This window comes from Rhipicephalus sanguineus, chromosome 7 (assembly GCF_013339695.2).
Source record: "Rhipicephalus sanguineus isolate Rsan-2018 chromosome 7, BIME_Rsan_1.4, whole genome shotgun sequence".
Taxonomy (NCBI): Eukaryota; Metazoa; Arthropoda; class Arachnida; order Ixodida; family Ixodidae; genus Rhipicephalus; species Rhipicephalus sanguineus.
The window spans coordinates 97,210,746-97,233,449 of NC_051182.1; the positions used below are offsets into that span (position 1 = coordinate 97,210,746).

The following is a 22,704-nucleotide window of genomic DNA, read 5'->3' on the forward strand; positions in this document are numbered from 1 at the left end:
CCACCCGCTAATTTGGCGCGGGCGTTGTCGCAGAAAAAAACTGAGGAACCATTGCACTCTGTCACTGACCAGGAAAGCTGTTCAGCACACCACAGTGATGACACTCAGGGGCGTCGGCAGAAACTTTCGCTTCGCAATAACGCAACTGAGGGACAGCTGACGCAGCTATCATCCGCGTTCTTAATGAAGAGTGCTTCCATTATTTAGCGTGCGGTGTCGTCGTCGTGCCTTTATCATACTGCTTTGTTGTGAAATGTCGGTAGGCACTTGCAAAACTTGCAATGCGCGGATAAAGGCTCATTCACACCGGCGACTAGCAATGTCGCGCGACCGTTTGCGACTGGAAGTCAAAAAGCGACTCAAAGCGACCGATGTTCACACCTGCGTGCGACCTATATGCGTCGCCATATAGAATTCACGTCTGCTCGTATACAGCTTGCATTGCCGTTGCCCCGTAAAATAGGCTGACGTCCTGTTTCTGCGCATCTGATTGGTTCAGAGGTTTTGCGACTGCAGTCGCGCGACTGAAAAATCGAGCAGCGAGCGACTGAGCCAAAGCAGTCGCTTTGCGACCAAAACGGCCATTTGCGACCGTTTGCGACCGTTTGCGACCAGTCGCTTTGCGACTAACTTAGTCGCGCGACCGTTGCTAGTCGCCGGTGTGAACGAGCCTTAAATTGGAGCAATACTCAGTGTTTAAACCGTTCTAAAGTTCTCTTAGGTGGGTGCTCAGGCAGAATGCCGTATCCCCAATGTAAACAAGCCCACAAGTCACAGGAATTTGATAAATTATGCCGGAATCGCGCTTCGCGCTGCACGTATTGATTTCGGTGTTTGGTGCTACCGTCTCCTTACTGTGAAGATTGGACCTGCTCAAGTTTCTTTTTGAAGAGCAGCGCAAGTACTCCCACGCTTATTACGCGCAGTAAAGACCCGCTGATCCACGTAGCGGGAACCAACTATTTTTAGACCACTGGAAAGTTTATGAACGTGGGGAATTACAGCAATATTTGCTCCTTTGTTTCGATCTTTATGTTTTGTGCAAACTGACCATAGTAAGAAGAGAGGACATGAAAATGTATATTTTTTGTGTTGACATTACAGATGTTACTATTTAGATTCGAATAAACTACTGCAACCAACATTTCTTGTATCACTTGAAGTTTAACAGTTCGTAATGCAGGCAAAAAAAATCTTGTGCATGCAAAAGAAACTGCTGAAACAATGACGTGTAGTTAATGCTTGTTTTCTATCAGAAAGGTTGAACCGACGATTCTTGCAAAACATCATGCAAAAGCAATAAGCGACAGGCAGTAGACACAGACAGATCAAGAATGATCGAACATTGATGGGTTAGTCATTTATCAATGGCAGCATAATTGTATGATGAATTTGGACACCAGGTACAGACACACGAGGCAGTGGGAGTACACATGGCACCCACCTTTTGTAAGTTTGTATGTATCTGCTGCACTCCTCATCTTCGTGCTATGTATAACTTTGAATCACGAACAAGCAAAGTTGTGCCATTCGGTAGCAATGATGTCCTACCAAACACAAAAACCTTATTTACTGAAGAACAGCTGCTCCACTCAGGCATGAAACAATGCCATATTCTTATAGGCACTGCAGGAGGAGTGCCAACTACACACGGGCGTCCGCGACAGAGAGGTAGAAACGTATAATCTATTCTATTTTCATGAAGACATGCAACTCCCGAGTTAGTGGACATGGTGTTTAGCCTTGGTGCCCGCCTTCAACATTCACTCCAACGACGGCGTGATATTGAACTGGTTATTTAGTAATAGGGTGGCTAGTCTCCGAGTACAAAAGCAAATGAATACACACTATGACTAATTGAGAACAACTTATGCCCCGCTACAGCGTTTAAGGGCTAATTCCGGATATCTTCGTCTAACTGCTCAGAAGGTGCCGCTGCCTCTGCGTGCAGCTAGCGACAGCATGTACACGCGCAATAAGTACACATATTTGCGCGGGTGCACGCTAAAATACCCTTTAAACTCTGGCATCTACGTATGTAACATTATTATGCCAAAGCAGAGCGTCCTCGACAAGCTGAGAACGCGCTGCTGCCACTGCAGACACGTGCAGCACGCGGTAAAAAAAATTGGCCGCGTATCTGCGTGCTCCGCTGCAAATGTCGTCGAAAGACGATAGTCTTATGCCGGCCGTACTACACGAGTCCTGGTCTCATCCGCGGCCACCCTTGATGCTGTTGCCAGGGCCACTTCCAGGTGGCAGCACCATATCATCGGCAGAGGGCTTTTTTGTGCATAGCGTCGCATTTTCAGCGCAGTCCAATAAACACTAGGGTCTTTAGAATTACGTATCTATGTATGTTCTAGTAAAGGAACACATCACCCAATACTTACGTATTGATGTTGCGCCTCAGATATGCGCAATATTTGCTTTTTGATCATCAATGTTCACAAGTATGAACGCAGCTACCAGTTCAAGATAGCTGGGCGTTCAGCAACGGCTTAAACTTTGGCCGTGTGGCTGAATTGTGCGACAGACAGACAGAAAGACAGACAGACAGACAGACAGACCAAAATTTCTGCGTTCGAGTATCCCAAGAAAGACTGCGTCCAAGAAAGACTATCGCCTTTAATAACCAGAATTGCTCAACAGCACACGCTCACATACGTGAGTTTCGCCGCCTGAAGATATTCGTCACGTAGGCATCCGCGAATTTTTGGCGAGCGAAACATCAGCTATATATGGAGAAGCGCTCTTAAGGACACAAGTTTATCATTTTTCTTGAGGTACGACAAACGACGAACCGAAGTCGGAGCCGAAGGTTTTTACGGTGGTCTCCGTGAGTTGATGACGCCGCGTATACCTTTTATTAACCTAATGCGCGCGAAAACAGACGCCTATGATAAAAGAACAGAAGCTGCAAGCTCCGCCAGCAAACCAGTTTGTAAATATATCAGCCTATGAAAACTTAAACAAGTACGCGGTGGCTCTGTAGTGCAGTGGGAATGGTTTCTGCTTTCGGGGCTTCTGGTCACGAGTTCGATTCCTGTGCCGTGCGTCATTTTATTATGTCAAATTAGTGTGTAAATTCAGTGGTCTATTTCATAGTTAACCACAGAGATGATTGGTACTGGAAATAGTGCGGGAAATGCTGTTGAAGTGCGAAAAATTAATTTTTTCCCGCAGCCGCTCCAAGGCCGCCTATCGACAGGACGCCACGGGTAAGCGTTGCAGGCCGCACCTAGCCAGGTAAATTTTGTCCTAAAATCCGCAAAAGCTGCGTCAAGGCTCTGCAGCTTTCACTAGGAGCCGCGCACGTAGTCGCATAATGGACTAACTAGCAGCGACCGTAATTTGAACGGATTTCCTGCCTACAGGCGTGGATCCTAGCGAGTATTTGACAAACAGTGTAGCGAAACGCTCCCAAACATCACACCTGCATTCACAGCTCTCCCTAAGAGATCGGGAAGGTTCTGTTTTAGTGTGCGTGTTTTGGTTGCGAGCGCTCTACGTGTTTTTGTTGCGTGGATGTGTGCGTGTCTGAATTTCACATTTTTTGCGCGCGATTATTTTATACCAATGCTCTCTCAACGTGATAATTTTACTCCCGCCGAGGAGTGCCTTCACTAGAATGCTGCAGGAGTGCTTTCCTCCATGAGGAGGCGTTAGATCACTCCTTGTCTAGAGATATTTCTTTCACTCTGGAAAAACAAGTGCCCTCTGGAACAAGCGAAAAAACTACCAAAGTGTGTTCTGGGCACTCCTGTTGTTCAAAAAGTGCGATACAGCAAAACTGCCTACCCAGACCACCTCGGAGCATCGGAGAGCGTGCCAGACTCGGTACTGAATATTCGATCTGGGCGGCCTGCATTTTTTACACGAAAGCGTAAGGCGGCCAGCATGTCTTCGGCACCCCAATTTTACCTCAATAATGTGCGCGTTTGTTGTCTGTGTGTGACTTTACCTGTATTGGCTGTTCAGCCTGAATAGCCCGCCGACGCATAGCTTCTGCAAACGACACCTCCTGCGGTCTCCCTGGCTGGGGAAGTTGCGGGGCCTCATGTTGGCCATCTGAAAGCACGCAAAAAAGAAAAAAAAAGTTAGAAGCAAGCCCGTTCTCAGTTGAAATCACCTTATTAATCACTGATAGAGACGCCTTAAAGAACTTCACTGTGTTATAATGATGATTACCTCAAATATATCGGCTCAAAGCAAACGAGACGAATTGGCCAATGATCAGGAGTGTGCGGAACTGCATAACTAGAATACACTTTCGTAGGTTAATGAAATCAAGAAGAAACAAAAAGTAAGCCAATTTAACAAAGATAAGAACAGTTGTGCTTCAAATGAAAGGACTAAACATAAAAGAAGAGGTACCGCGAAATACAAGGGAATTGACGATAGCTTTGACTATTCGGTGAGAGTCGCAAACGTTTCCTTGAGGCAACGCATCCGTTACTGTGGGCTTGATGGAGCAGCGAATGTTCCGCAGGAAAGGAGGACCACGATGTCTAGATTCCACGCATTGCTATCTTCGTTTTCCCTTCCCCAAGGATCAGAATGGCGCTCTGCCTTTGTCATCATCGGGATGGTCCGGATGCGAACGGTGCAAGATGAGAATATGGAATGGAATGTACATAAAAATTCTGACACCCCAAAAAAGAAATACCCAAAGGCAGGTCAGGATGGCACAGGGAAGCGTAATACGCCCTTCCTTACAGAGATGTGTAAGAGAAACGGCCGAAAACTTATACAAACGATCTATTCGTTATGTACAGTGTCACCCGCTGAGTATGTACACCGCCCAAGCTACCCGATTCCCGCCGCAGGGCGAGGCCTTGTGGGGATTTCAGAATCCATGATATTGCGTGTAGGAGCACGCGTGGCCTAAGAAATGTGCGAACCGGTGCGTACTGCCTTAAACGAGCGGTGATGCGGGCAACTCCTTTTACTTCCCAGGAGGTGCGCAGTGTTCGAGGGCGCTGTCTCTCTGCGCCACAGGTAAATCGAAACATGCACGTGGATAGAAAACGTATTAGATTTGTGACGTCACTAGAGGTTTCAGAAAAGTGCATAAAATTTGAGTGGTGTTACGTAATATCAATAGCCAATAAATTGTACATTGGTAGTTGGAATCAGTTTAGCAATGGCCTAACACCTCGGCTAATTTCTTCGCCATCACTCATCGAACGACAGTCCAAAAGAAGCCGTATCTCAAGCATTCAGTAAGGGCGCGCAACTTGTGGTGGGGCTTGACAATGGACGAAGGGAATGTACTTACTGATTGTGTCCACTTTGATTATCTATATATACATTTATATGTTTTCTTTTGTTTTTCCTCGAGGATCATGTGTTTTTGTATGTCCGAGTGTACACGCGTGGTCTTTTGGGTGCTCACTTTTTCACTTTTACATTCTTTATTTTCACTTTTTAAAAATTATTTTCTTTTTTCTCTGTCTCCCTGCTCGGAGGATGATGCTTTAAAAGCGCATCGAAGCCTCGTAAATTTCGCCTTGATAAAGATCGGTCGCCGATCGAAACATTGACAAATAAAGTTTTTTAGAAGCATATATCCTTTTCCTATTTGTCTTACGGCAACAGAAGACAGCCTCTCCACAATCTACGTATATATATATATATATACGTACACCTTCGCACAGACACACATACAAATAAGTTAGGGGCCCCTTTTCCAGCAAAACTGGGCCCCTCTGCTGTAATGCCCATTGGGGCGATGCAGGTATGTAGCAAATCAATTATAAATAAATAAATAGTAAATAAATAAAAACATTGAATGTTCAAGGGCTGAAGGGGTCGTGGCAGCGCCAGTGCAAGTTGTCGAAGCGAGAAACAGTCCCACGTAAAGCTTTTAATCGCCGCCACTTTAGCCGGGTACATCGCCTGGCGTGAACATAACGGCAACGTATGCAATGACCCATGCAGTTAAACACCATGCGGCATACGCGCTTTTCTTTCGTTGAAACAAGACGTCAAATGAAGTCCTGGCGTTTAGCTCAAACACGATGACAAGCACGGCGACTAGAGACGCAAATGCGGTATGTACGGCAACGCAAGGGCCGCAATTCACGAAGGCAATCTCACACCACATCGCCATGCTTCGCTTTGAGTCACAGTTGCCATAGTTACAGCAACCAGTCAAGGAAACAGGCGGCGAAAGTTTCGATCCCAGCAGGAATCGAACCCAAGTATTCTACGTTGCAGTCAGCTACACTACAACAGGTCCACGCCAGGTCTAGACACTGTTTTAGAAAAACACCCTATGCAGGCGTGATGTCGGTGCAACGTCAATTGCGGTAGTGATGCTAGATGTATAATTTTATAACAAAGCAATAACACTACATATGGACTCCTACGACAGAGGTGTCATGCCAGGTTAGGTTTTGTGGTTCCAGTGTTGGCCCCGCTTTTGTAGCAGTAATAAACATCACATCTGTATTCCTATGAATCAGCAACCTATATTCAAGCTTTGCTCGACCCCGGAGGAATGCATTAACGAAAGTTACGTGTGACATTCACATCATTACACCGTAAAGTGCACTTCGTTTTGATAATACTGACGTACGTGCTCTAACAGCAGTGCTGACTTTATGCCGGACTATAAGTTGCCTTTAAACGCCAGTATCGTCGATGTGCCTAGTAAGCCCACGGTGTGCACGCAACGACTACACTTACAAAAGCACGTCAGTCCACCTCGAAACGCGTGACCTCAAGCCATAAAATACAGCATAAAAATATACTCGCTCACTGCTTCGCATGAAACCCATTCCCACAAGGAGTGGGATCTGCCGAATTTTTTATTCTTTCCATTCGTCGGGCCAACGCTGGCGATGTCAGTTTTATTGCGATAGCAATTAGATGGACAGTCTCGGCTGATTTTTGCCGTCGCCGCCGTCATTCCCCGTATATGTATATGTCTCTCTCTCTCTGTTTCTCTCTCTCTCTCTATATATATATACATATATATATATATATATATATATATATATATAGAAGCCACACAAAGAAAACTAATTCAGAAAAACTTTCCGACGCGCGTAATCGAACGGGCGACCTCTCACTTTGCAGCACGCGGCGTTAGCAGTTAGGCCACCAACGGTACCGTGTTTCAGCCTGCTAACGGCGAGCTATTTATATCATAGTTAATATACTGACTCTAGAGGAAAAGCTGGGCCGCGAGACCTATAACCACAAGAACGCTGACATCTTGGAACGTTGTCATTCTTGCCATCACATATCAATCCTAAAGAAGCATCTGCACAATTAAAAACTTGCGGATATTGTTTTGTGTTTATATTGAATACTTCTACGAAAGAATACGACGGCTATTTATGCAATTTACTGCGCGCGGAAAGGAGCGTTTGCAGGCTGGTTAACTAGATGGCACCACCATATCAACACTCGCGAGTACGCGAGTGTGTGCTTGTGGCCGATTACGCCGGTTTGCGCGTCGTGTTTAAGCCCCTGAAACTTCGTTCGCGTCGTGTATCTCGTAGTTGTCATAGTGTCCCGTTGTGTGCGCTTTCTGTTGGCACGTACAACTCGACTTCATGTGACTGCCCTTTTTTCTTTCAAGCTGAATACTTCAGTGCAAACCAGGACGGACGGCAAAGAAGAGATGAGACAAGCCCTGAAAGTTATGTACGAACTAGTCGCAACCGATTTTTTAAAGACTTTTTAACGGCGATAAAGCTTCGTGGGCCGTGTAACTTTAGTTTCGATTGAAGCTTTCGGGAGATGTCTCACATTCGCCGCTGCATGCTGCAATCGACATTTTTCTGCTTTACGGCTCTCTGCGCTGAAGTACGGCAGCAATGAGCTGAAAAAGAACGTGGATACAGGTGTCTCGCCATTGCAAGTCGAATCAGCGCGCGACCACGGCCTACGGACTTTGCTTCGAGCTGCGAATCTGTCGAGTGACCTTTGTGCCAGCGAACGGAGAAACTTTGGTAGGGAGTGCCTAGTAAAAACCATGCACAAACAGGTGGAAATTTTAACTGTTATCAACCGGACCAGCTGCACAGACAACCGTACACTAACACACGGCTTCACGCATCAAAGCACAGCTGTTCTCTGAACAGCGCGTAGCTGGCTTAGGTTGGTAGATTAAAACTGATTACTACCGTCAAATATAGCGAGCGTCTCAGGGTCTGGCAACGCTGGCAACGATCGTTTTGTTCCATCATGGCGGAACCCATGCGGTTATAGGTTTCAATGCATGGGCCCTATGGGGAGCTTTTCCTTTAGAGTCAGTATATTAACTCTATGATTTATATACACCATTTACTTCAGCATGCTTTCTTAGTTACCACATAGATGGCGCGACGTGCACGCGTGGCGCGCTTTAAAGGTCGTCGCCCCGCTCTTGCGAACGCCGTTGCTCTTCGCGCTACAGGGCGTGGTCGCCTCTAGAGGTGTGCACGGGCTCCGGGTAGCCCGAAAGCCCGAGCCCGACCCGGCCCGCGGGCCGGGCTCGGGCGGGCCGACGTATTTTCACCTCGGGCCCGGGCCGGGCTCGGGCTACTTGGAGTTTTATCGGGCCGGGCTCGGGCCCGACGCAAAGCCCGACTCAAGCCCGAAATATAGAGAACGAGTGGGAATTGTTTTCCAGCACGCATGCAGCGCCTTTTCCCCGACCGCCCTTTACTTTTCCTTTCCATTCGCTACTTTAAACAAAATGGGAGCAGGTAAAGCACTGCCTCTGTTGCACTCCGACAAACAGAGAAGTAACACCACCTGAGCTAGTGACGACGCCGCGCGACTGTTCGCGTTAGATTTAAGGCCAAATCCCATATGAGTGAAAATGCACGCGATAGCGACGAGTGCCCCGACGTAGATCGCCTTCGTGCAAGCTGACGCTTGCATGGGCATACCCCATTCACGTGACGGCTTTGACGAGCGAACTCCATTGTTGCTGGCATGAGGCCGTCTACTTGCATAGCAAAAGAGCCGCGCTGTCGCAGGTATGCACTGGAAATAAAATATTTGTTGCATGCAAAATTACCGGAAAACGATTTGTTTTCGCAGCGAACCTTCAAAAAGCCGGGCCGGGCCGGGCCGGGCCCGGGATTGTGTTTTCGTACGTCGGGCCGGGCCGGGCGGGCTCGCAGCCCTTTGCCGTCGGGCTCGGGCGGGCCTTCGACAAAGTCAGCGGGCCCGGGCCGGGCTCGGGCTCGGAAATACGGCCCGTGCACAGCTCTAGTCGCCTCCATGCGCCTATCTCGAGGAAAGAAGGGGGCGGTCGGTGGGGGGGGGGGGGGGGGGGCATGGAGCGGGGGGTCGTATGCCTTGTGATTTCCGCGCGATGTCCGCGCTGAAGTCACAGAGCGTACGAAGGTCACTTCGCTCGCTGCAGCGGCCGCGTTTGCGAAAGGAGCGCGCTGTTCAAACAAAAGTAAGTAAACCCTGTGAAAGTTGGTTCGCGCTCGTCCTGTGTGTACTTGTTTGTTTGTTTCGTGCGTCCTGCTTTATTTTTGAGCAGTGCGCTTCAAGTGTCGAGCTGTGACGCAGCACAGTTCGCGCTCGTCCTGTGTGCGTTCTTTTCGTGCGTCCTTTGGGCTCGAGCGACGCGCTGGCAATTTCGAGCTGCTTTCCGTTCTTCGCGTTACGTTTAAATTTATTGCTATCACATTCATTGCTTCGCCGTTGCGGAGAAACTGTGACTTTTTTTCTTGGCGCTCTCGCATTTAAATTACCAATGCCTATTCTCGTCGTTCCTGGGCAGATATAAACTGTTAGTCACCTGTGGCGCATACCCGTACACCGCGGCCCATGGTAAACGGGTATGTGCCACAAGTGTCTGAGGAAAGGGTTTGACGACGTACGCAAAGGATTTTCATGCTATTCATGTTATTACCCGACAAATTCGCTTACCCTCCCATGCCAATTTTGTTCATCACCACGTTAAGGAGGCGTTAATGAGAGCATCAAGACTTAAGGAGCTATATATATATATATATATATATATATATATAGATAGATAGATAGATAGATAGATAGAAACGCTCAAAGTGTCAATGGCTCGCTAAAAAATGCTTGGCATTTAATATTCCTATTGATCGGGTTATCTATCGTGCGACACATTGAGAAGTTACCAGAGAAGACTCTCTCACTACGAAGTTCCAACTCGTGGTCGGCGCATTGTCACAAGCTCAAGGCATCCCACTGCTGAACAACTGGCTTCATAAAGGTGTGAGCCTTAATCTAGAGATGCATATTTCAGTTTATGCAACTCGTGCAGCGACAAGAGGAGCGTACCATGATTTGACGAGTGGGATCTCAGCCAACGCCTTCTTACGGACACTCCGAAGGTTTTTGGCTGGAAGAAAAGCGCGAGCACTCTACACCGATAACTCACTCCCATTTAGGACACCATCGCGCGAATTGGAGTTCATTAAGAACGTCCTGAAGTGCTCTCCCTTTTCATCATTGCTCGCGACGCATGGAAGAGAGCTCAAGTTTATTTCCCTTGGTTTGCCTTGGTGGGATTGCTGGTGGGAGAGACTTATCCAATCACTCAAGCCATCGCTACGCCAAGTGCCGGGAAAGAGCAAGCTCAACAGCGAGAAAATTGCGACTGTACAGCTGGAACTGGACGTGCTTCTTAATCCAAGACCGCTTCACCTCCACGTATGCGGACATCTCAACGTTCATCACTGGCTTCTCCGGAGCGAACCAACAACGACTACGAAGCTGGAAGTGCTCAGGCTACTCGACGTGACAACAAAAAGTTGAGACACCATCAGAAGCTGGTAGATCACCGGTGGATGTGGTGGAAGAGTACCTATTAGAACTACGGGCGCATTACCTTCACCCAGCGCATCCTAGCAGCTGTCTCCAAGAAGTTGATGTGGTGATCATCGAGGAGCCTGGCATTTCCAGAGGTATTTGGCCCTTAGGGCGAATCAGACGTTTACCCTGATCAAGATGGTATAATCCGAACTTGCCGAGTGAAAGCCCAAGATGGAAAGCTTTTAGGAAGGCCAGTATAGAAATTGTACAAGCTGGAGTTGTGCAACACTACTGGGGGGCGGGAGTGTGTTGAAAAAGCAAAAGGAATAAACGTGTACCGGCGAGCCCTGCACAGAAGAAGTTTGAACAATGAACGGCTGTCAGTCTGGTTCTTTCGCGGATCGCTAGTTTTCTTTAAAGGTGTGTACAAAGGAAAAGGCGACCCCCCACCCCTGTGCTCGCGAAATGATAATTTACATTGTTAAAATTTTTCTCGCAGAAAACCGTACAAGATTTCAGATGCTCAATTTCGAAAAGGAGCACGCTGCCGGGAAGATGATAGAAATAGAGCACTCGTGGTGTGAGCATATATCTCTCGGTCCAATTGCTACGCAGCACACCTAACGGTAGCTATAACGTGCTCCTACCGTTAGGTAGGAGCAGGTTATAGAACAGGTTTCGAGGTGGTGCTGAGTGCGTCCGGTTCTCTCGCACGTAATAGGAACGCTCGTCTGGCTTGTGCATTAATGTGACAATGTAGAGCGTATATATCACCAGTAGGCTGCAAGCAACGCGCTTTATTCACTGACAAGCGGCTCACAGCGAAACACCGTTGTATACATTTGGATAGGTGCCTCCGACCACGTATGCACAATAACGCGGCGATAGTCCCGCCATCTGCAGCCTGATCTCACGGCGAATAGCTCGCCGTTGCTAGCGCTGATAAGAGGTAGCGGTGTAGCATATGACTGCAAAATGCAAGGAGAACAACCTTTGCGCTAAATAATATATAAATTCGCTCTTACCAGGCAACGGTAACGGCGTGGCACGGAGAGAACCTCGCAGATATCCAACGCCAATCACAATAGCAGGTTTTGTAATGCTGACGAAACGTGAAACGACTGGCCGCGCTGATAAGACGAGATGGATGTTGATCTGCGTTGCCGCGCTGTGAGTCATGGCCCCAGCCACTTGGAAAAAGTTGACAGATAGTGTGAGCGCTTGCTTTGAGACGTGCAAGTAATGTGATGCTATCTCTTGGTCAGGCAAAATATCAGTAGCCCGGCCGCGCAACGGTTCGAGGGTCCAGTCTTGTCTTTTTGCTGTATTCCTCTTACAGTTCGTGAGTCTTCTCTCTTATCTGTGTGCTATCATCGAGCCGCAACCAATTAGCTGCCTCACTCTGTCCTCTGACAACATGGCGTTTCGAAGTCTTCAAAGGCTTACGGCCCAAATGAGCTGAGGGAAAGTGATTATTTTTACGGCCTGGTATTTGGATCCCATTCTATACTACTATGTGAATTACGTATTGTTTCACAGCGTTGTTGATTACGATAATAACATCTAGTGATATCTTATATATACGGTAAAGCGTAAACATTTATCTCGAAGAATACACAAAGCCAGCATTGCAATGGTAACTATCTTGTCCCTAAAGACCAAAGCAGGTAAAAGGATACCGTTCAAAACACAAGATACCTGCTGAATGGTTCATACTAATGACGCATGAGAGCCGCAAGGATAATGCAATATTTTAATCGTTCTTCCTCACAAAATAAACACTTTTGTTTTTATTATTAGGATGACTGGACTTTTATTTAAAGTGCTTGTAGAGAGTGCACAATTCTACATTTTAGCTCGCTTTCTCGATATTCCTTGCACAATGAGTCAATAGAATAATTGACTAATTCAGGATGCGTGGTTCTTTCATTGCGATTTCGATGCGTCTCAAGAAATATCGGTTTCACCCGTGCTGTGGACGTGCATTGTCTTCTGCACTTCACTTAATAAACTTATGTCATGCTATTAAAAAAAGTACCACGAACGAGCTTACTCTGCGATCCAATAAACGTTATTTTTTTATTATTCAATATCAGCATCACTTAGTTAATGTCATAAATATGACGAAAAGATTTTGACAGAATAACCGCTTCACATTGTAGGTGGCCTACTTACACGTTGCAAAAGTTTATCGCCGGGCAAAAAAAAAAAACAAATAAAAAACAACCATCTACCGCTAAGCGAATGCCGATGCATGAAACGTTAAACTACCGATGTGTCGAATACAAGTCACGCAGGCACACTGCGTAGCTCTCAGTCAGACGAGGTAGAACAGAGACACTAAAAAAATCACAGCATATCCACGGAGTGAATGATGATGAGTGGGCGAAGCTGCCGAGGTTCATCGGTAAACCGTGAATCTTCCGTGAATTCTGCCCAGTACATCATCACCGACGTGAGATCGGGCGCGTTTATACTAAAGGTTCGATGAGTTATGACGACTTGCAGCTCACTTTAATTTTACATGTACGCTGTGAATTTTCATTGTTTAGAAAACCATTGCTTTAGAAAACATCTGGCGTCTTTCGTTAAGCAGCTGGCGTCTTTTCGTTTTGCTTTAGAAACATCTGGCGTTCTTTCGTTTTGCTTTTACAAAACATCTGGCGTCTTTCGTTGGTTTATTTCATCAATCAACGGCGTTTTGAACAAGATTTTTATTGTTTAATCACGCACAGGAGAAATCTCACCAGGCACTACCTTGGAGGTAAACAATGGCTGCTAATGGGAATGAGAGAAAGAAGAAGTCGGCTTTTAGCTAACACTTACACTTCTACTTCTACTAACGTTTCCTACTGGAACATGCCAATGGCTGCTAATGGGGAATGAGCGACAGAAGAATTCGGCTTTTAGTTAACGCGCACGCTGCGAATTTTTTATTGTTCAACAACGCACAGGAAAAATCTCCCACCGGCACCACCTTGGAGGTCAAAGCGTAAGACTGGTTACGCACTACGACTACTACGACTACGACTACAAGGGACGAACGGGTGCCGCCTTAAGGAGCTTCGCCCCTAAAACTCGCGATATGACATGGTTATGTCCAGGGTTCGAGACAACGTGCGGCTTTAAGCTGCACGTTTGAAACACGCAGCTCAGCGGTTGTTTCTCCAAGTTAGCTGTGCAGTAGGAGTAACGCTCATGGAAAGAAAGATGAACATCAATATATTTATTTGGCTTATCGCACTTTCAAAAGAAAGCAAAGCAAAAATTAAGCGACATCAACACGTTCCGTATTTGTTGACTCTGCGCACGCACACTTAAAACCCCTAGTATTTGTGCACACATGCCACTGTATATTCCAGATCCAGTTTTTTTATTGTCTCTCACTGACGCTCTGTGCATTCCGCACAGTTTGATTGAATATAGCTATGCTGCTGTAGAATGCGCGTTGACGTCAGCATAGTTTCGGATTCAGGGAGCGCACGTTGAGAGCGTTGCCCTCGATGAAAGCGTCAGTGAAAGTGGCTGGACTTCCCGGAACAATGCACGCATGACAGAAAAGTTCATTCAAGAGGTATATTAGTTGAATAAAGGCCAGGAAGCTAACGTAGCCCCCCCCCCCTCCCCCGATTATTTTCCAAATTAAATCTCTCTCTCTCTATATATATATATAAAAGAAAGCCATTGTGAAAAACATAACATTGATTCTGGCGTTTCGACCGGAAGACTGGCCTTCCGGTTGAATCGCCATATAAATGTCATGAACGAAAGATCAAGAAGGGAGCCGACGGATGGATACACGTTATAGATTTCAAAACAGGAGAAAGTGCCTCAGATCAGGCTGGCCGACGTTTCGATAGGGGACCTATCTTTGTCAAAGGCGCCTTGTCATCCCTGGCGTGTTAGTTTTATGGGGTTAGTGATGACGTCATGTCCAGCGGCGGCGTGTCTGTTGCTGTTGGTAATTGATGCCTGGAAAGAGAGAAACTCGAAAGCAGAGGAGTAAAGCCCTTGCCACATTTCAAGAGAGTTTGCAAACACGTTCGGGTCTGCCATGTCAGAGTTAAAGGTAGCTGCAAAGAAAGGAAAAAAAAAAGGGAGAAAAAAAAAGGGGGGGGGGGGTACAACCAAGCGAGAGGGCGAGTGCAGCCATCACAAAGAGCTGCAGAAGGTGGTGAGGAAGGGAACTACAGGCGGGGAGAAAAACCGGGCGGCTTCCGTTTAAATGTCCGCCAAGGAGCTGCAGAAGGTGGTGGGGAAGGCAGCTACAGACGACAAAAAAAAAAAAGGAAGGTACTCGGGCGGCGTACGTTTAAAATGCCGCCTGCCTACTTTAAGTGATATTGAAAGGGTTGCCCGAAAAGCAAGCTCCTGCTTAATGGGTGAAGTAATTGGCTGGCATATGCATCCAGTGTCGTCGGTGGCTTCCAAAAATTGGGCGCCCGTCAACTAAGAGGGTGAAGTAATTGGCTGGCATATGCATCCAGTGTCGTCGGTGGCTTCCAAAAATTGGGCGCCCGTCAACTAAGAGGGAAAAAAAAAAAAGTTGAAAGGAACGAGGGGCGGCCGGGGGGAACAATCGGAATAAGACTCGTAGAACTTCCTGAGAAAGCGAGGGCTGTGACAATGCTGGCCAGAAGCGGCCTTTGGAGCGCGGAAAGGGGGAAGGAAACCGTGGCTCGGATTCACTAGAAAATGAAAACATCTTAAGAGAATAATATCTACACGTATGTGCACATTTATACATGCAAGGTTAAGAGATATTAAAAAAGAATATTGATAGTGTATTATGGGAGCTGGTCGGGATTTTATTTTGCGAATAGGTTAAGGTTTTTGAAAGCTGAGCGTACAAAAACCTTAACCTATTCGCAAAATAAAATCCCGACCAGCTCCCATAATACACTATCAATATTCTTTTTTAATATCTCTTAACCTTGCATGTATAAATGTGCACATACGTGTAGATATTATTCTCTTAAGATGTTTTCATTTTCTAGTGAATCCGAGCCACGGTTTCCTTCCCCCTTTCCGCGCTCCAAAGGCCGCTTCTGGCCAGCATTGTCACAGCCCTCGCTTTCTCAGGAAGTTCTACGAGTCTTATTCCGATTGTTCCCCCCCGGCCGCCCCTCGTTCCTTTCAACTTTTTTTTTTTTTCCCTCTTAGTTGACGGGCGCCCAATTTTTGGAAGCCACCGACGACACTGGATGCATATGCCAGCCAATTACTTCACCCTCTTAGTTGACGGGCGCCCAATTTTTGGAAGCCACCGACGACACTGGATGCATATGCCAGCCAATTACTTCACCCATTAAGCAGGAGCTTGCTTTTCGGGCAACCCTTTCAATATCACTTAAAGTAGGCAGGCGGCATTTTAAACGTACGCCGCCCGAGTACCTTCCTTTTTTTTTTTTGTCGTCTGTAGCTGCCTTCCCCACCACCTTCTGCAGCTCCTTGGCGGACATTTAAACGGAAGCCGCCCGGTTTTTCTCCCCGCCTGTAGTTCCCTTCCTCACCACCTTCTGCAGCTCTTTGTGATGGCTGCACTCGCCCTCTCGCTTGGTTGTACCCCCCCCCCTTTTTTTCTCTCCCTTTTTTTTCCTTTCTTTGCAGCTACCTTTAACTCTGACATGGCAGACCCGAACGTGTTTGCAAACTCTCTTGAAATGTGGCAAGGGCTTTACTCTTCTGCTTTCGAGTTTCTCTCTTTCCAGGCATCAATTACCAACAGCAACAGACACGCCGCCGCTGGACATGACGTCATCACTAACCCCATAAAACTAACACGCCAGGGATGACAAGGCGCCTTTGACAAAGATAGGTCCCCTATCGAAACGTCGGCCAGCCTGATCTGAGGCACTTTCTCCTGTTTTGAAATCTATAACGAAAGAAAGGAATTTTAAGGGCTCGCTTTTCTTTGCTGGACACAACATTAATTAGAAAGCCAAGGAAAGTATAGGGGATGTTATTTGTAGTAAAGTATGAGAGAGACTCTTTATTTGTTTATTTGTAGTAGTAATTATGATGTAAATCTGAAGAAAGCAAAGTGAACGAAAAGATAACTTGCCAGTAGGCCGAAAAAGAGTGTTCCACACTTGCCGTCATGGCTACTACCGGCGCAGAATACACTCTTATAGGTTCAAATGCACATACATACCCTATAAAGTGGACGGGAGCATGACCGCCGCCGTAGCTCAGTGGTAGAGCATCGGACGCGTTATTCGAAGGCCGCAGGTTCGGTCTCTGCCAGCAACAAATTATCTTTTCGCCCACTTTACTTCCTTCTGATTTACATCCTGATTACTACAAATAACATCCCCTATACTTTCCTTGGCTTTCTTGTCTGTTCTATTCTGGTTAACCTCCATGTCTTTCCTTTCTCCCTCTTCTCTTTCTCTCTTTTGTCTGTTCTAAAAAATAAATGTGATGTATGTCACTGTGACTTTTAATTTATATCCTAAACCGAATAACGATTAACTTTTTTTCTTAGTATATAGCGAGAGAGAGACAATGACATTGAACCTCCCACATCAAAATTTCGTAAGAGACTCCCAAACAATATGCGTGCATAGTGCCTGCGATTGGCCTTTACAAACGTATTTAATGTTTTGTATTCTGGCTTTCCGATTTGCGATATGGCAATAAGCCGCACAATTGGAAGTGGTGCGATTCGAGAAACAGGAGCGTTAGATCTCTCAACTGCTTTGGAACTGCCTATCAAAAAAAAAAAAAAAACATCGATAGAGCAATGATGCCATTATACTAAGCCGCATAAGTGCACCTCAGCAGGCCCCGAAGTCGCTCTAACGACCGTCGTAGCGGTGTTTTGTGTGCCAAAGTGTCATTGAACACCTAAAATGAAGATTTAACATGTCTCGCCAGGTCCGATGCCACGTATTTAAATAGACTTAAGACGCGCAATGTCCTTTTACGCGAGAACCCTTGGACCCAACGGCGGCCAAGTCTTGAATTTCAAATGGAAGGTTGAGTCCTATATAACAACTGTCCGAAGAACAATTTTTGTTCGTGGCCTGGTATTCATTTTAATGTTGCGAAAATAGGCATGCTTCAAAAATACAAGGCAACTTGCTTTTGCAACTCTTCACCAAAAGAGATATGCTAGTTTTTTCAAATGACTATTAACTCTCTGTTAACGCATCTATTAACATTTACTAACACTGTTGAACATTTATTAAGTTATAAACCGGGCAAATTTGTCGCCTGTATGTACCGCTGATGTGATCATGTCACGACGTTCAGAGAAGTTTAAAAAAAGACATGCTCAAACCGGCATCTTTAGCAAAATATATATCAATTTGATGTTCTTGTAACGTATTATAAGGTCGAATTCATGGAATAGTGATATTATGCTTAATTGATGAGTTGAAAAGTTACACGCCCCATAGTTTCGGCTTTGAATCCTGGTGGTTTTGGACAATTTCATAATAAATCTACGGTGTAAACAAAAGAATAGGCATGATCCACACCCTACATGCTGACTTTATATTTCAGGTGTAACAAACGCGATCAAATTTGGTGCTGCTGCTGACCGAAAAAAAGCAATTTCTATGTTCTTTTGTATTAATATAGGAGCCCGCCTTTCAAAACGGAAGTTCTACTTGTACAAAAACAACGAACCTTCCAAGCAATAAATCAAAATTACGCGTCGCTTGAACATTTTCTCTCAAATGTATTAATATTCAGTCAAACAGATCAATTGGTTGTCTCACAAAAGCATTTCTGCTTGTTAAGCCATGTAGGAGTATATGCGCCGAGCTTGCCAATAATCACTGCACAGAACAATTTAAGCAACTTTTAAGGGCAAACTGGCATGTCCTCTCGCATCATGCGTCACTTGTAGAACCTGTAGAGCCTTGGAAGGGCCGATTAAATTGCCCTTTACGATTAGTGCACTCGTGCGTGTTTCTAGATGCAGCACCAGTTGCGGCCCGATGGGCTAGCTGCACGGAGCGGATCGCACAGGCCACGTCACCGCACAATACACATACACATCTCGTCGTACGATGCATAACGGATGCTCGTGGATTGAGCTGGTTGGAAGGAAGTCTCACCTCTAGCGCGGCCCCTGCCGCGTCCGGGACCCCCGCCTCGCCTGTCGCCGCGATAGCCGCCGCCTCGTCCGGGACCGCGTGTTGCCATGCTGCCCCGCGGCTGCTGATTACGGCAGCTGTGTTTTGCGTGTCTGAGGCCGCCTCTGTCCCTCGCCGCGACCGCCAGGGCCGTTGATGGCGCCGCCACAGCCGATGACGACGGCTGGGGTTGTCGTACTCCGCGTCAGCCGTTGCTACGCACGACAGACGGCGCCAAATTTGCATTTCCCACCCGGAGAAAAGTATTCCGCGTTTGTTCGCGGTTTGAAGCGGGGTTAATCTTGAGCTCGATTTAAATGTCAGTTCGGAGAGCGAATGCGACAACTATAAAACGTTAGAGGAGAGCTCTTTTCGCCTCGTTATTTTGTCGAAATTGGTCCACTCGTTGCAGCAACGCAAGGTTATTATTTTCTCGTCGCATTATGAGCGAGCTTCACAACTAACGCTTATACGTCTGACGACTTGAAGAAGAAGACGCTCCAATAACAGTTTTAATAATTGAACACTTGAGTACGAGTGGTGTCCCGAGCGTACGGTATGTGTAAAATGTAGAGAGCAGCGCACTTAACGACTCAAATTCACTTGCGATCGCTTGCCGTGCGATGTTTATTAAATGTTTTTTTTTTTGTATTCAAAAGAGCCGTGGTACCCGCTAAAAACATCTAATACCCCTGTCACACGGCAAATCTAATGTCATTTACAGCTAATGTCATTCGTTTGTAATGTCATTTGTTTGCTGTCACACGGGGAAACTAATGCCATTCGATGAAAATGACATTTCCAGTCGAATGAGTTCCCGAAACACATTCGCATTCGATTTCGGACCGAATGCGTAGTCTCGACGCCAGGGACCTTTTAGGGAGATAACTGTTGACTTATGTATGCGTAACTTTTGTAATTCGTAAATATCTTATTCTTTACTAGATTAACTTATTACTGGTTTGATCATGTAACAGCAGGCGCGAAAGTTTCTAAAAGAAAGCTACTCTCAACTACAGCGGCTGGACGCCGGCCATGTTTCATTTGTGCTCTCTTGTTGTTGCCTGTATCGCGGGTGTTGATCGTCCGATTGCACGTGTTTTGGTGATCAAGGTGGTGACTACACGAATTAGCTGCCGCCGTCTCATTCCTGCAGCCGGAGAGTCAGTCGTGCTCGCACGCTTTAGTTCACTGTACCAACGCTATGTACCAACGAACCAACGCCCGGTCATATCGTCGGCCATGTTGGTTTTCGATTGGTTCTTGGCTTGACTTCGTTTGTGTCGTACAGCTGTGGGAAGTTGTGTGAAACGGCTGCGTTTGTATTCTTCGAGCAGCTTTTTAGTGATAGAAAATTCTTTTCGAGGATACACGCATGTGAGATGCAAGTTTTAACAGACTTTTATTTCTCCCAACGTCACGGCTCGGAGGGCTAAGGTCATGGTCATCATTTTAAAATGACATTTGTTTTCGTCGTGTGACAGCAGGCAGGTAAAATGACATTAAGTTCACCTAATGTCATTTGTTGTAAATGACATTAGATTTGCCGTGTGACAGGGGTATTAGAAATCAGAATGAGTACTTGACGAATTCGCAATCACTCATTAAATAAATCTTAATTATGCCTGCCGTAATAAGAACTGCGTAAGTAAATTACATTACGGGACATACATGTTACAATTTACGAATTGCAGCCGTACGTTTGATAGCCAACTAGGCAATGGATATATATATATATGTGTGTGTGTGTGTATGTATGTATGTATGTACAGTGAGCTCCCACTTGTGCGAACGTCAGTTAAGAAATATTTCAGAATAACGAACTTTTAGAAAATCCCCGGCTGTTTTCCTATGCATTCTATGCACAACACCTTTCAATTAAACGAATTTTTGAATAGTGAACATTTCAGTTGAACGAACTTTATCCGCTGAACCAGGCTCATCTTTAAAATCAATTCAACGAAGTTTTGCGTTTTGCAGAACTGGGCATAGCCAATGCGCGCCGCTCCCAAGTCGCCTATCCATCGGCGCCGGTGCATCATCGCTGGTGCAGCAGCGCGGCTAGGCAAACCTGCCGTGCGGGAGATCAAAACGAGCTACGTGCATGTCAGTTTCTGCATGTCAGTTTCAGCGTAAGACTGGTTACGCACTACGACTACTACGACTACGACTACGAGGGACGAACGGGTGCCGCCTTAAGGAGCTTCGCCCCTAAAATTACGGAACAATAACGAATGAATAATGGTGAGCAGGACGCAGTATCAGAACCAGTTTATTCTCCGATGCTCTGACTATGCTGTGGAACGTTTTCGGGGGTCGTGTTACATAGCATGGAAAACGAGCGCTGTGGGCATGACCCAGAAGATTTTGTCCAGTCATGAAGATGTTGAATACGGAGCAGACTGAGAAGGGAAAAGTTATGCGTTATAGCGGTCACTCTTACTGAACACATGTAACACTCGTGTGTTTCACGTAACAGTATTAGTAGCCACTTCCTTCTGTAACGCCTTCGGGCCTTCAATATATTGAGATGGATAAATAAGCTAATGGCCAAATAAATATATAAATCATGACGAGCACGTATGATATGTTCGCTTCTGTGGCGCCCTTCTTTCGTTAAATTCCCGAAGTTCAAAGGAATACAAAAGTAACGAGTACGGTCGCGACCTTCGCAGAGTGCACCTGACCCAGAGAGAATAGCAAACAAACTTGAAGGAGGCTTCAGTTTCGTTTTAAGTGTAGGACGCGAGAGCCTAATCACACCGTGTTCGTTTCGCGTTCCCAATCGCTAGCCTCGCTTCTCTTTTCAGTCGACACCTAAGCCGTGCCACAAGGAAAGCCAGAGTGCGGACGCGCGCCAGCGCCCAGATCCTCCATGCGGCGCGACAGAACACAGAAAGCGCGCCCGTCGGCCCATGCGCCATCTCGCGGGTGTCCTGTCAAGCCGCTGAAGAACCTCAGAAATGTGCGTACCACCAACGCTAAACGGTGTATATAAATAGCCCGCCTTAGCTTGCAATATGGTGTATGCGTGCTGGCAATAAAGAAAAAAAAAAGATGTATGCCTGCTGGCCGAGCAGCTGAGGCATCGCGCCACGGAGCGAGGGATAGGAGGTTCGAATCCCGGATCCCACTCGAACAGGAGCATTTTTTTTATTTATTTGCATCTGCCTCTGATTTGAGCTCACGGACAACTCGTATTTCTCGCTCACAGCAAAACATACCGTCGACACCGGAATTTCTGCGAAACGAGCTCTTTAACGCTATCGCTATAAAGTAAACTAAAACAGAAACATCCTGCATGGTACGGGATTGGGTCCTGTATAGCAAATTTCAACTTCCCTCTCCGTGTCTTCCCTGCCGACTGAAGCGCCCTCTATTTTCCGGCACTTCATGCTTGGTGTGTTCTCTTTTCATTCATCCCAAACAGATGGCGCAGGCTTTCCATTAGTGGGGAAATTCACATTCTTTTGTGGAGCGATGCAAATATTCTTGCCCACAACTGACGAGAGAACGACGCGCACAGAACGGACTTAAAGGTTAGCTAAAATGATTTTAAAGAACATAAAGTATATCAAGAAAAGGAGAGAAAGAGAGAAACTTAGAGCTGAAAGGAAACGCCAGGACTGCGCGGAACACGCCGCAGAGTGACATCGTAAGCAGGAGGATCGGCCTTCATAGAGCCAGTTGTAAACTCTCTATGCGGGTGCCTACTGCAAGTACAGTTGCGTGGTACACACTACGCGAATGATAATCTTTTTGCGCAGTAGCGAAGTACCCACAACATCATTTTGCCTATTGTGGTGCGTTCAGACGACGGACAAAATCGGGATTTGTAGGGGCGGACGGTACGTCACGTGACCTCGCC

General features: G+C 46.4%; 1 protein-coding gene across 4 annotated transcripts in view; it reads right to left on the reverse strand.

Moving 5' to 3' along the window:
- Nucleotides 1–18,948, reverse strand: part of LOC119399625 (protein argonaute-2) — an 86,619-nt gene extending 67,671 nt beyond the window's left edge. For 3 of the 4 annotated variants that reach the window (XM_049417795.1, XM_049417796.1, XM_037666430.2), the window contains exons 1-2: nucleotides 18,819–18,948; nucleotides 3,965–4,071 (exon numbers count right to left, since the gene is read on the reverse strand). In XM_049417795.1, the coding sequence (XP_049273752.1) occupies nucleotides 3,965–4,071; nucleotides 18,819–18,906 (195 nt within the window). In that variant the 5' untranslated portion in view covers nucleotides 18,907–18,948. The remainder of the gene's footprint in view (nucleotides 1–3,964; nucleotides 4,072–18,818) is intronic. The other variant, XM_037666428.2, reaches the window with a different exon arrangement.
- Between the last annotated feature and the right edge of the window lie 3,756 nt (nucleotides 18,949–22,704).